The sequence below is a fragment of the Leucopleurus acutus genome, assembly GCF_964270905.1.
Source record: "Leucopleurus acutus genome assembly, chromosome: 13".
In the NCBI taxonomy this organism is placed as follows: domain Eukaryota; kingdom Metazoa; phylum Chordata; class Mammalia; order Artiodactyla; family Delphinidae; genus Leucopleurus; species Leucopleurus acutus.
The window spans coordinates 67,788,120-67,802,507 of NC_139155.1; the positions used below are offsets into that span (position 1 = coordinate 67,788,120).

The 14,388-nt window shown below is 49.7% G+C and overlaps 1 protein-coding gene across 1 annotated transcript in view; it reads left to right on the top strand.

Moving 5' to 3' along the window:
• Window positions 1-2,478, top strand: part of ASCC2 (activating signal cointegrator 1 complex subunit 2) — a 39,467-nt gene extending 36,989 nt beyond the window's left edge. The window contains exons 20-21 of the mRNA XM_082853425.1: window positions 183-262; window positions 1,588-2,478. Coding sequence (XP_082709551.1) covers window positions 183-262; window positions 1,588-1,759 — 252 coding nt within the window. The 3' untranslated portion in view covers window positions 1,760-2,478. The remainder of the gene's footprint in view (window positions 1-182; window positions 263-1,587) is intronic.
• Window positions 2,479-14,388: the final 11,910 nt, after the last annotated feature.

Here is a 14,388-nt window from a genome sequence, read left to right on the forward strand (position 1 = left end):
GGCTTCTGGTGGAAACCTTGGACCATAGCAAGCCAGCTGCATTCTGGGGCATTGCCCAGCCGCACTGTGGCTTAGCCCCACTCCTGGCATAGGGGTGTCACCAGGATTGGGCCAGGTGCAGCCTCACCTCAGCTTAGGGAAATGGAGCAGCTCATGATTCTTTTCTCCCCTCCCCTCCACAGCCTGACCATTTTGTGCAGGACCCTGCAGTGCTGCGGGAAAAAGCAGAAGCCAGGCGCATGGCCTTCCTGGCCAGGAAGGGGTGAGCATTTAAGAGGCTGTGTTGGTGGGAGGGGGAAGCCCAGCCAACCACACAGGAAGCCCACACACAAACCCCAAGTGCTTTACATGTGTTAATTTAGTTCTGGCAACAGACCTATGAAGTAGCTACTATTACCATTATCCTCGTTTTACAGATGAGGAAACTGAGGCCCAGACATGTTAAGTAACCCGCCAAAGGTCACACAGCTAGTAGGTGGCAGAGCAGAGATTGAGTCCAGGTGGCCTATCTCTGGGGTCCACACTTGTAACCATTACTTGATAGACACTACAAGGGGTTTATCACCCAGTGTGGGAGCATGATGTGTCCACGGCTCGCTGGTGTCAGGCAGAGTGTAAAATCTGGGAGAGCCCAGATAGACAGACAGGCACATATCCTTTATGGCTGAGAGAGGCATGTTAGGGACGGGGCATGTGAGCTGGGCCCTTAAAGGTGGAAAGTGTGCAAAGGAGTTTTTCATGTGAGGGGAAGAAGGCAAGAAAGCTCAGGGTGGTCAGGGAGGGGGACCTTCGGAGGGGAGCTGGGAACAGGTAACTAGAGACTCCTCTAATTCACCCCGTTGTCTTCCTGGGGGTGGGGTGCAGTCCAGAGGGGCCAAGGACCAGCCCCAGGTCCCTCTTCCACTTAAAGCCAAGCCAGGGGTTTCAAGCCCAGTCCCCCATCCTGGCCCTGGGACTCCCACAGCCCTGCGCACTGGGTGCAGGGGGCCTAACCAAGTGGGGAAGACATTGGATCTCATTCTGAAGGCAGCCGGGAGCCACAGAAGGTCGTTGAGCAGAGAGCAGAGTGACTCTGACCTCTGATCCATCACAGCCCCCTGAGCACAGAGCGCTGGGTAAACCCAGCAGCTGATGTGGTCTGAAGAGGCCCAAGGTCATATCTGAGTGTACTTGGTCTTGGGAGGCCACCAAGCAAGGCCCTGGGGTGTAGAACTGGAGTCCTACCTCATCTGTATCACGTGGCCCTGCGTGGAGAAGAGAGGGGCCCATCCCCAGGCCCTCGTCCTCTCTGCACTGTGGGCTGCGTTCAGCCCACTAGCTGGTCCACCCTCAGATCTTAGCCAGAGGCCCATCGGGAGGCAGGGCTCAGAGGAGAGTAAACAGAGGGCACGGCGCTGGCTGGAGCCCCCACAGCCCTGCCCCTGCCGGGCTCCATTTCTCCTCCCCCTGGAAGCTGGGACGGGGGTATCCTGGCCCAAGCTTTGGGTCCTCTCCCAGGGACCTCCGAGGAAGGCAAAGGGCTCTTCCCATCACGGCCTCCTCCTTTGGCTGATGGGTTCTTGTGGGGGCGGGTTGTTCCTCCCTCAGGTACCGGCATGACAGCTCGATGGCAGTGGCTGGCAGCCCCCGGGGCCATGGGCAGAGCCGAGAGACAACACAGGAACGCAGGAAGAAGGAATCCAGCAAGGCCACACGAGCCAACCACAACCGGAGAACCATGACTGACCGCAAAAGAAGCAAAGGCATGATTCCATCCTGAGGCCGCTGCAACAGGGCCAGCTGGACCTGCCAGGCTGAGGTACCATAGCCTGGGGCCTCCTCGCCAGTTGGCCCCCTGCCAGGCCCCAAGTTCAAGTCCACCCCTTGACAGCCTCAGCTTCACAGCCCCTGAGAAGGCTGCCTCGTTGTCTGCCAGCCAGCCATGAGCGCCATCCTGCAGAACACACAGTGCCTTATCCACAGCAGAGGAACTGAGCGGCCAGCGCACAGGTGCAAGGGACGGGGTTGGAGCCCCAAGGCCAGCCCCCAAACCTCGTGCAGCCGGATACCATGTCCCTTTCTCCCTGGACGGCAGGAAACCTGTGTATTCAAAAACAACAAAAAAAACACAAAAAAAGCCCTGCGAATAAAGTTTTGACCCTTTCAAGAAATGATCCGTGCCGGGCCTGTGACCCACTCCCCCTGTGTCCCAGTGCTTCGATGACAGCCACCGTCAGGAGAGGAAGGCGGCAGGGCGGTGCTCTTTTCATCAGCCTTTCATGCTTGCCTCTTATTTTCACCCCTCCTGATCTCGCTCTGCCTCACTGTGTGGCCCAGAGAACATCACTCCCTTCTCTGAGCCTCCGGTCCCTGCCTGCAGAAGCAGGGGCTGAGTGTGTGAGGCCCTGCAGTCCTTTCTGTGAGCTCGTTCAGTCCCCATGACTGCCACCCTAGGAGGTAGGTAGGTACGATTTTCAGCCCCATAGTACAGATGAAGGAGGCCAGGCACTGAGAACAGCAGGTGGCTGTCCGCCCACAGCTAGGAGGTGGGAGAACAGGGATTGGACACCCAGTCTGACCCCTGGCCTTTTCAGGGTCCTGGGCCCCCACGGGTGGTGTCATCTCCATCTCATAGCTGCCCAAGGATGGTTGGCCAGTGGCCGAGCCAAAACCAGAACTCAGTGCCTCCTGGTTGCACAGACGTTCCATTAAATCCTCCAAAATCAAGGGGTCGGAGACAGGAAGAAACAAGTGACGATGTCACTACCAAGTCCTGTTGAAGCGAGTGGGACTTGGGCCTTGTTCCTCAAAGCCCCCTCCCAGGCATGGCCAACCAGCTCCTAGCATGGCCGCAGCTGCCAGATGTCCTGATTCTTGGGCCACCCAGAATGTGGCTGATCGGTGGCGGATCAGCAGCAGGGCATTTGCTGGGCTGACCCCCTGCCAGCCTGGCCCGGAGTCCATCAGTGGAAGCCAGGGCCCCTGCTCAGCTGGACCTTGACAAATCACCCTAGATGCTAGTGCAATTTATTTGCACGTGGTTAGGATGAGCGTCTGAAGCAGCGAGGCAGACAGGCACTTGATGAATTGGTTTTGTTAGGTCAGCCTGCACAAGTGGAAATCAATAGCAATTCCTCTGTCGCGCCAGTTCTCTCGGTGTGTTTGAGATGCAGAGTAGATATGGGGGTGGTGTCCTCCCCTCGCTGTCAAATTAGCTGAGATCAGGCCCAGGGACAGCCGTCTTGACAGGCAGCAGGAAGACTCTGTTTCCTCCTGGAGGCATTTGCCAGGGACCCAGCTCAGTGGCAGGCCCATTTTTTTTCTCTCTCTGAGCTGCTCAAGCCCAGCCCTTGGCCCTGGAGCGAAGTAAGGTGGGTTGCGGGGGGCTCCTTCGCTTTACCTGCCTTACCTGTTACTGTTTATACAGCCCCTCACACCTTCACTTGTCATCTGTACCTCCTGACCACCTGGAGTTCAGGCTTCACGTTAGCGTCCTGGTTTAAACGATTTGAGAAGATGGGGGATTTTTGAAAATTTCCAGAATGTAGTGCCAGGTCCAACTTAATCTCCCTTGAAGAGTCACCTCAAGGTGATTTTCCATTTCAGATCATAAGGGCATCCTTTCGGGCTTGCTTTGGAAACAGCTCAGGGGTCATCCAGAATAGTGCTGGCAGACGTACCCCTTCACCTCTTGGGGCCTCGGTTTTCCTACATATAAAGTGGGTACATTGGACCAGATGAATGGTTTCCATTTGGTGCCAATTAGATCCACCGAGGAGGCACCAGGGTTTAAGATGGGCAGCACTATAAGTGAAGTGGGGTGGAGGCTCTGAACCCTGCCCACTCACTCACTGGGCCCTACCACCCCCATGACTGCTCCTAGGCAGGAATTTTCTAAGTGCCTTCTCTGTACCCTGGCAGAGAACATGACTATCACAGGCATTTCCCAGGAAGCTTTTAAGACCTTGTGCCTCCAAGAGGACTTAAGATTTGAGTGTCTTCGTCTCCAGTCCATGATTGGCAATGACGGTGGACGTGTCAGTTTGAACAGTGCACCTGTGCCTCTGTGAGGTGGGTGGGCAGAGCCATTCAAAGGGGCCCCGGCAGCCCAGGGAGGGCAAGTAACATGCCCGGAGCCCATGGATACAGATCCTTTCTGAGTGGCCCTCTGAGATGGCTAGGTGCAGTTTGGAAGAGTAAATACTTGGCAAGAAACTGCCTGTCCCAGCCACACCAGAAGCTTGGGTTAAATAATACAGGGAGAGAAACAAACAAAAATAAAAGTTAAACCCACCAAAAATGCAGGGGGGTGTTGTGTAGCCCTTTAACATGATGTCAATGAATACTTGGTAGCAACATGAGAAACTAAATATTCAAGAATTTTTTTTTTAATTTAAGAATAAATGTGAAAGCAGAATCCATGGTAATGCACCATGACTGTGAAAATGTTAGAAAAAATTTTTTTTTGCATTTTTCCAAGTCTGGAAGGGATGGTGTGTAACTGAAAATGATGATAAGAGCATGGACGACAATGGTGGTGAGACCACAATTATTTGTAATTAGAATAAAAAGCACTTAACTGTGGCCAGAGTTTCTGCCTGGCTCATTCCTTGCATTATCTTGTTTAATCCTCACACAGGTACAGATGAGAAGACCCGAGGTACAGAGAGGGTAGGTGGCCTGTCCAAGGTCACACATTTAGCAAGTGACTGAGGGAGGATTTGGTCTCAGGATGTCTCCTAAAGCCGACTCTGAACCCCAAGCCACCTACCTTTCATTTCCCCCACACCCGCATCCTTTTTTTTTTTTTTGCGGTACATGGGCCTCTCACCGTTGTGGCCTCTCCCGTTGTGGAGCACAGGCTCCGGACGCACAGGCTCAGCGGCCATGGCTCACGGGCCCAGCCGCTCCGCAGCATGTGGGATCTTCCCAGACCGGGGCACGAACCCATGTCCCCTGCAGCAGCAGGCGGACTCTCAACCACTGCGCTACCAGGGAAGCCCCCGCATCCTGTTCTTACAAAGAAAGAAAAATACAAGTAGTAGCTGCAGAGCAAGAGGATGGGAAATGCCATTTCAGCAGACCAAGCTGATGGGACTCTGATTACATGTATGTTGGACTGTTTGATATTGTCCCCCAGATCTCAGATGCTCTGAGTTCCATTTTTAAACTTTCTATTTCCAAATTCATGTATCCTTTCCTGTGTGTCCAGTCTGCCATTAAGCCCACTGAATGATTCATTTTTGTGTCCAGTCTCTCTAGGGCTGGAGGCTAAGATGGGGCTAGCAGAGGCTGGGGAGCACTGAGACCTGGGAGGGGGCCAGGAGGTGGGAAAGTCAAGAGATCCAGGGTGAATGTGGAAGGGGGGTGCAGAGAAGAGGGAATGCAGTGTTAGGCTGCAGTTCAGAGGTCAAGCAGGCTAAGAATGGGGCTCACTGCACAGCTTTGCCAGGAAGTCGTGGGGAGATAGCCAGTGGGAAGAATGGGAAATGAGGAAGAGGAGGCAGGAGAGTGGGCCCACCTAAGGAGGAACTTGGCATCAAAGAGAAGGAAGAGGGGGCTCAGAGGTGAGGAGGGAGTGTTGGCATCCAGAGCATGTTTATGGGATCTTCAGAAGGAACTGGGGAGGTGCCTAGGGGACCCACCTTGGGGACGCTAGTCCCCAGGGAGGGGAAGGGTGGAGCCAGAGCCCCCGTGGAGCTCTCAGATCAGCCCAGTAGAGCAAGGGGCAGCCTGGCATAAGCTCTTACCTAGATCTCTGTGCCGGGGCAGCAGGGAGGGGCCTTGACCTCAGTCAGAAGCTATTGCAATTCTGCAGGCTGAACCGAGATGAAAGATTCAGTCTAAAGGTTACCATCTCCAGTCCTGTGTGTGCGTGTGATGAGGGGTGGAGGGATTGTAAAATGAGCATTAAATTCCAACTTCACATCATACTAGAAATTCTCTTCCAACAATCGATAATCACCAAGAGAATTTTACACAGACTGGCAGAACTGGAGAGCCTTAAAGGGCATTTAGTCCAGAGTTCTTTAACCTATTTAAAACCCCTAACCTGCCCCAATCTCAGGCCCTGGGATTTTGTATTCCACCTCCTCCCCGGGGGATGGGGAAGTTTGCCCTGCTTAAGAATTCACTGGGCTCCTGGGGGTCTCTCCCAGCCCTGGAGGCGGTGTGGAGCTTCACTTGCTTTGGTCTGAATTACAAAAACAACGGGTCCTTAATTCTAGTTCTCCACGTATGAAATTATGACATTGAATATGCTCTGTCTGGCTGCGTGAGCCCACCCTCAGCAACCTGACATGTCCCTTAAGTGCTCTGCCATCCCAAGGGGGTAATTATGGTTTTCTCCTCCTTAAAGTGGTTTTCATAGAAGATCCTGGCAGAAAAAGAGCCTCCAGCAGGATGAGCACCAATCCTTCCTGTACACTTAGGAATTTTATTTATAGAGATTACACGCAGGCACCCACCCTGTCTCCCATCTCATGGTCTGATCTACTTAGCATTCTTTCACATGCATGTTCCCACGCCTCACGTGTCCATCCTTTTTATTTTTAATTTGCTCATAAAGGTGGCCAGGGGTGGTGAAAAAAAGCACTGGATGGAGGGTGAGGAGGCTGGGGCCCAGGTTCTAGACTTCAATAAGCTGTGTGACCTTATGTCAGTCACTCGGACTCTCTGGGCCTTGATTTCTTCTTGTGCGAAACAGGGATGATCATTCTCTAAGCCCTCTTGCCTCGTGGGGACCAGTAACTGTGAGGGTCAGATGAGGTCACAACTGGGGGACACTCTGACAGCAGTGAACTTGTTCAGTCGGGAAAGAAGAAAACTGGTGGGCAGCCCTCTCCACTCTGCATTTGTCCAGCCCTGCATTACTCTGCTCTCTTTTAATCACCTTGCCGCAAACCTCTTTGCACAAATCACCTGTTATTTCCAGGGGAGGCACATTTCTAAACGTGGGATTCTGGGGTCCCAGGGCCACGAACAGTTTTAGAGCTGCCTCTATCTGTATTTTTGCTGACAGCTCCCACCAGGAGGACAGAATCGGGGATGGCTTTTACCTCCGTGGGCAAGTTCTTTCATGAAACAGCCTTCCCCACAGGCCCCTGCCTCTAGGGAGCCTCGGGAACAGTCGAGCTGAGACCCCTTTGGATGGGAGTTTGATTAGTGGCAGGTGAGGCTGCCGTCTCTTCCTGTGACAGGCTCACCAGGTCCACATGACAATGAGCAGAGCCCCGCCCCCAGGTCCAGTCAGCCTCTGTCACAGGAGAGGAGCAACAGGTGAGGACCAGCTTGGTGACCTGCTAAAGGGGATGCACGTGGCTTGTTACACCTTGAAAACCAGACTCCCCCGCTCAGGAGGGGTCCGCACAAAAAGGCATTGGTTCCTCCCTGAGAGTCGTTAACTCAGAGTAACATGCAATGGCCAGGCCAGAACTTTTCCTTGGGGATCTGGGGCTTCTGAATGGCCAGTAGCCTATTTTGCTTTTGCCATTCAGAGCAGGGGCCAGGCTCTGGGGTCAGAAGCCAGCTGGCCTCAGCCACTGTCAGTCTGTGTGACTCTGAGCAAGGTGGCCTCACCTCTCTGAGCCACAGTTGTCTTGTCTGTAAATTGGAGATGCTGGCAGGATGGCTGGGATAAGGCGTGTACAGTCGTGGCCTGCTATGAGGTGGCCAGTGAACTCGCAGGGCCCTGCTCACAGGGACCCAGGTGAAGGGTGGCGGGTGCCTCCCACCAATGCTCCAGCCAGCTTTCTGGGCACCCCACGTCTCAACCCCTCAGCACAGCTGCCCTGACTCCTCCAGGGCAGTCTTCCCAGAGGCCTCTGGGCTCAGGATGACTTAGACACACAGGAGCCAGAGAGAGAAGAGGACAGGTACAAGTCAGCCTGGTAAGTGTGTGCTGGGTGCCCTGGGAGCCCAGAGGAGGTGTCCAGGGGACTGTAAACTACCTCACTGAATCCTTGAAACAAAGCCAGTGATAGGTGTGATTATAAGCCCCATTTAGCAGGTTAGTCGCTTGATAGTGGCTAAGTCAGGATTCAAACCCAGGTTTGCCAGCCTCCAAAGTCCCTATTTTCAGCCTCTTGGTTTTCCTACTTCTCCATAGCTTGGCACTTGAACCGGAAGCCACAATACTCTACATGCGGTTGGCTTAGCATGAAAAAGAGGACCTATCACCTCCTTCGTTCTAAATACCATACTTCTGATGATACAACCCCTCTAATAGAGTCATTCCATTGACAGAGGGGCAGGGGAAAGGAGAGGAGAGTAGAAAGCCAGGCAGGACCTATTTTCCAAATCCCTACTCTGCCACAGTCTCCCGTCTGCCAGTGGAAGGAAAGGATAATCATTGGACGGCGCAGTTTGAAGGAGGGGTTTCATAAGGAAAGCTTAGTGAACCAAGGAGACAAGGCATCTCGTGGAATTTCAGCCCCAGGGCAGGAAGTGGCTTCTCTGTTGGAAGCCTATACAGGAGGGAGACAGAAGTCTGCTTCGACATCAGGAAGGAAGGAAGATGGCCGGAAGCAGAGGACTCTGTTACACAGTGAAAGGTGTGGGGAAGAGATAAGGTCTGCCTGAGGAAGACACGAGGCTGCTGGGTTTACAACAGTGCTAGAGACACCGAAAACAAGCTTGTCAAGGGACACAGAGGGGAACACAAGAAAGTGATCCATCCTCAGAGAGATGGAAAGGAGGTAGGGAACGTGGTTTTAAAGCAGCTGGGACAACGGTGGTGTCAGGGAGGGGTCACTTGGATGATTGCGTGCACCAACAAAGACCCAACGCAGCCAAAAATAAACAAATAAATAAATTTATTAAAAAAACAAACAAAAAAGAATGAAATCCAAACTCTTTTAGTGTGGCCTACAAGACCACACAGCATCTGACCCTATCATTCCCTCTCTTCCTTCAGTACAGTGACTAAACCAAACTCACATCTACCTCAGGGCCTTCGCACTTGCTGTTCTCATTTACAGGAGTGCTCTTACTCTGGGTCTTTACCTGACTGAGATTTCTATTCAAATCGCAGCTCAAATGTCATCTCCATAGAGAAGACTTCCTTGACCATTTAATGTTGCTCTTCAAACCTGAGTCACTCCCTATATGTTACCCAGTTTTATTTTCTTCATTTATTTATTTATTTATTTATTTATTTATTAACATCTTTATTGGAGTATAATCACTTTACAATGTTGTGTTAGTTTCTGCTGTATAACAAAGTGAATCAGCTATATGTATACATATATCCCCACATCCCCTCACCCTTGCGTCTCCCTCCCACCCTCCCTATCCCACCCCTCTAGGTGGTCACAAAGCATGGAGCTGATCTCCCCTCCCTGTGCAATACAGCTGCTTCCCACTAGCTATTTTACATTTGGTAGTGTGCAGATGTCAATGCTACTCTCTCACTTCATCCCAGCTTACCCTTCCCCCTCCCCATGTCCTCAAGTCCATTCTCTACGTGCTCAGACATTTTAAATTCATTGATTTCTGTCCCTTCCTCAGAAGACTTCAAGCTCATCTGTAGGACAGTCCTTGTTCCTTGTTGTTGGAAGGGCTGGCTGTGTTACAGGATGAAATCTATTTCTTTTTAGTAACTTACATTGGCCTCCCTCTACCTTCTTACAAAAGCAGTAACATGCTTGATGTGGGTCACACAAATAAGCAAAGAAAGAAAAACCAGCAGAAATAATCGCTGTTAGGATTTTAGTTCTCATCCTTCTAGCATTATTTTAGAAAAAGGAATATAAACATTGGTTTTCTACAAAAATGAGATCATTCGACACATGCTGTTCTCACCATTTTTTCAGTTAATAAAACATTGTGAACATTTTTCCAGTTCTCGTCTGCATCCTTTAACAGGCAAAAGCATGTCTAGTTATCTTTATTTTGCAAATTGGATCTTGCAGAGCCCCAAGGAGTAGATGCAGGTATACACAGCCCCGAGGACTCCATTAAGACAGCATTTACATCTGGCTTCTCCCTCTGGTGGCCCTATTTCCTATCCTTCCTTTGTCAACCTGAAGGATATTAACCCCAAGGGCACTCCTTAATAAACCTCCTGAACCCTAACTTCCAGCCCAGAGTCTGCTTCCCAGGGAACCCAGCCTGTGATAGGTGGCATTCTTGTGTTTACCGTGGACTAGCCTAGAATGTTCTGAGGGCTGGGCCTTCCTTCTTTCTTTGAGCTGCCAGGACAAATTGGACTCCATCCAGAGCTGAAAAGTTTTGAGCCTTGGCAGGCTGCCCTGGAGTGCCAGAAGTTTCCAGGGTAGCCCCTAGTTGGGTTAATTAAGCAGACAGCTGGGTGAGGATTTACGGTAAGTAATCTTTACTCCCCTTGACACCCCTCCAAGATGACAACATCTCCAGAAATAATAAGAATCATAGCTGTCATTGTGAATATCACAGTGAGTATTTTACAGATGAGGAAACCAACTCAGAGAGGGTAAGTAACTTGGCTGAGTTTACTCAGCTAGTGAGTGGTGGGGCTTTAATTCTAACGCAGGACTGTCCATTCTAAAATTAGTGCTCTTTACACTTCACTAGAGCTATTCAATAGGAATAATATCAATAATATGACCTTTTGGATTGTTGTTATTGTTCAAATTAAATGACATGTGAACTGCTGAGCACTGAGTACAATGCCTGGCTCATAGTAAATGGTTGATAAATGTAAATCATTAATCAGAACCCCACCCCCACCCCAGGGGCTTCCCTTTCTTCTTAGAATGAAATCCAGGACTTCCCTGGTGGCGCAGTGGTTAAGAATTCGACTGCCAATGCAGGGCACATGGGTTCAAGTCCTGGTCCGGGGAGATTCCACATGCCGCGGAGCAACTAAGCCCGTGTTCCGCAACTACTGAGCCTGCGCTCTAGAGCCCGCAAGCCACAACTACTGAAGCCCGCATGCCTAGAGCCCGTGCTCCACAACAAGAGAAGCCACGGCAATGAGAAGCCCATGCACCACAATGAAGAGCAGTCCCCGCTCGCCGCACCTAGAGAAAGCCCGCGTGCACCAACAAAGACCCAACACAGCCAAAAATAAACAAATAAATAAATTTATTAAAAAAACAAACAAAAAAGAATGAAATCCAAACTCTTTTAGTGTGGCCTACAAGACCACACAGCATCTGACCCTATCATTCCCTCTCTTCCTTCAGTACAGTGACTAAACCAAACTCACATCTACCTCAGGGCCTTCGCACTTGCTGTTCTCATTTACAGGAGTGCTCTTACTCTGGGTCTTTACCTGACTGAGATTTCTATTCAAATCGCAGCTCAAATGTCATCTCCATAGAGAAGACTTCCTTGACCATTTAATGTTGCTCTTCAAACCTGAGTCACTCCCTATATGTTACCCAGTTTTATTTTCTTCATAGCCCTTAACATGAACTATAATTCTTATTTACTTTCTTGTTTACTGTCTGTCTCACCTCCTAGAATGCTTAAGCTCCAAGAGGGTAGGGGTCTTTCTGGTTCTCCACTATTTGCCCAAGGTCTAGGACAGCACCAGGAAGAATAGGCACTCAACAGAGATGTATTGGTTGAATGAATGAATGAATGGTTTCTACCAGTTTGGAGAGATGTTTCTGAATGCAAGAGAGAAGCTAGAGGAATAGGACATCAGCACAAAACTCTTTGCCCAGAGAGCAGTCCTACTTGCTCAGAGCTATACCAGATGCTAACTTCTGAAGACAATTTCAGAGACCTTCTGGAACTTGCTTTATGAGGGACCTAAGCAATTAGCTTTTCCTGACACCTGTGCAAGGGGACCAGGTGCAGAGTCCTTGGGGCTTTCTAACTGTAAAGACAGCTCTCATCTCCAGAACATGCCTCCGGCTGAGCTTGGGACAGAGGTGAATTTTTTCCAGTAATAAACAGCTTCTCTGCGTCAGTCTGAGGAGGGTGCTAATCCTCACTTCCCCCACCTTCGGACAGAGCCACCCAGCCCTGGCTAGGTCCAGCTCCCATTTGGCAGTGCCAATCAAGGACAAGTGCCCACTGGGACCTCAGGAAGAGGAGCCCTGGGCCACCCAGCAGCCGGGTTCTAGGCCTGGAGCCAGGGCTGGGGGCTCACATTTTTCATCTCTCTGTGATCAAGCTCTCTCCCCCTTTTACTTAAACTCCCACATTATGAAGAGAGTACATGCTTGATGCAGAAAACTTAGAAATCATGGGGAAATACAATGGAAAAGAAAATAGTTCAGCCAGTTCACCACCGTGAACAATTTGGTGTGAGCATTTCCTTTTTTTTTTTTTTTGGCCACACCTCACTGCTTGAGGGATCTTAGTTTCCCGACCAGGGATTGAACCCAGGCCCACAGCAGTGAAAGCGCTGAGTCTTAAAAAATGTATCATGCTTGGGCTTCCCTGGTGGCATAGTGGTTAAGAATCTGCCTGCCAATGCAGGGGACATGGGCTCCAGCCCTGGTCCGGGAAGATCCCACATGCTGCGGAGCAACTAAGCCCATGTGCCACAACTACTGAGCCTGCGCTCTGGAGCCTGCAAGCCACAGCTACTGAGCCTGCGTGCCACAACTACTGAAGCCCGCGCTCCTAGAGCCCGTGCTCTGCAACAAAAGAAACCACGACAATGAGAAGTCCGCTCATTGCAAAAAAGAGTAGCCCCCGCTCGCCACAACTAGAGAAAGCCCGCACACAGCAATGAAGACCCAACACAGCCAAAAATAAATAATTTTTAAAAATGTATCATGCTTTATAGGAATTTGTGACCTCCTTTTTTTCACTCAGCTTTATATTTTGACTGTTTTATCTAAGCATTTGCCTTAAACATTTTTTAATGAATTGCTTTCTTTGCTATAAAATATTTTTATTAGAACGTCAACATCTGCTTGTTGCAAGAAAAAGTCAATCACTGTTGCACAAAGTGAAGGTTGTTTGAAATCCTAGCCCTCAGGTGTGTGTTTTCCCAGGAAAATTTAGTGCACATCCTGCAGTACTCTGTGTGTACCCTTATCAATGTGTGTGTGTCTACATAAGTGAGATCAAACTAAACAACTAAACATACCGTTTTGCAACTTGATTTCGTTTTCACTTTTTCTTTTCAACTACACGCTGAGTCACCTCAGTCTTTTTTTTTATTGTCTGCATAGATTTCTGTGGTATGAATCTACCTTGTATTTAATCACTCCCCTATTGAAAGGCATTTTTCTTCTTTTTTAATTCCAAACAATGCTCCAATGACTTTTTGTATGGGTTCACGTGCACATGGGATTCTGGAGATATTTTTCTAGATGTGGAAGATCAAGGTCAAAAGGAACAAACATTTAAATAAAATAGATGTCGACAAAGTACCCTCCAAAATCACTGTCCCAATGCCTGTGGGCAGTGCCTGCTTCTTCACTAAAATACTGGTGCTGCTAATCTTTTCCATCTTTTTCATTTAATGCACAAAAAATGGTATTTCATTTTGTTTCTTTATTAGTGAAACTGGGCCACTAGTTTTCATGTTTCTTTTCATGTTTGTGGCCATTTGTATTCCTTTATTTATTTATTTATTTTTTGCGGTACACGGGCCTCTCACTGCTGTGGCCTCTCCCGTTGCGGAGCACAGGCTCCGGACGCGCAGCCTCAGCGGCCACGGCTCACGGGCCCAGCCACTCCACGGCATGTGGGATCTTCCCAGAGCAGGACACGAACCCGCTTCCCCTGCATCGGCAGGCGGACTCTCAACCACTGCGCCACCAGGGAAGCCCCCATTTGTATTCCTTAATTGCCTATTCCTGTCATTCACCCAGCTTCTACTTAGTCTTATGGATTTGGAAGACTGCTTCATATTAGTGAGGTTGGATATGCCATGTTTGTTGGATATTTCCTTCATATTAATGAGGTTGGATATGCCATGTTTGTTAGATATTGTCTCCCAGTTAAAACTTGGTTTTAAATGACTGCATATTTCACCTCAATAGTAATTCCTATTTTGGATATTTCATCCCCCCCCACCCCCACCCATTATAAACAACATGATGAACATCTCTTGTGGACCTTCATTTATTTAATTTTTTTTTAGGAAAAGTTGCTAGCAGTGGAATTTATTGGATCAAGGGTATGTATATTAAGGATCTTAATACATATGTACAAAATATTCTCCAGGAAATGGTACCACTTCACACACTCTTTCCGGTAGTGCATCTGTGCCAATTTTCCATATCATTTCTTTTGGCTGCGCCATGCAGCATACGGGATCTTAGTTCTCCCACCCAGGGATCGAATCCATGCCCCCTGCAGTGGAAGCGCAGAGTCATAACCACTGGACTGCCAGGGAATTCCCCCTCTGGTTTTTAGGGAAGAATCCTTCCTTGTCCCTTTCCTTGCTTCTGGTGGTTGCTGGCAATCTCTGGCATTCCTTGGCCTATGAAAGCTCAACTGCAATCTCTGTTGCTG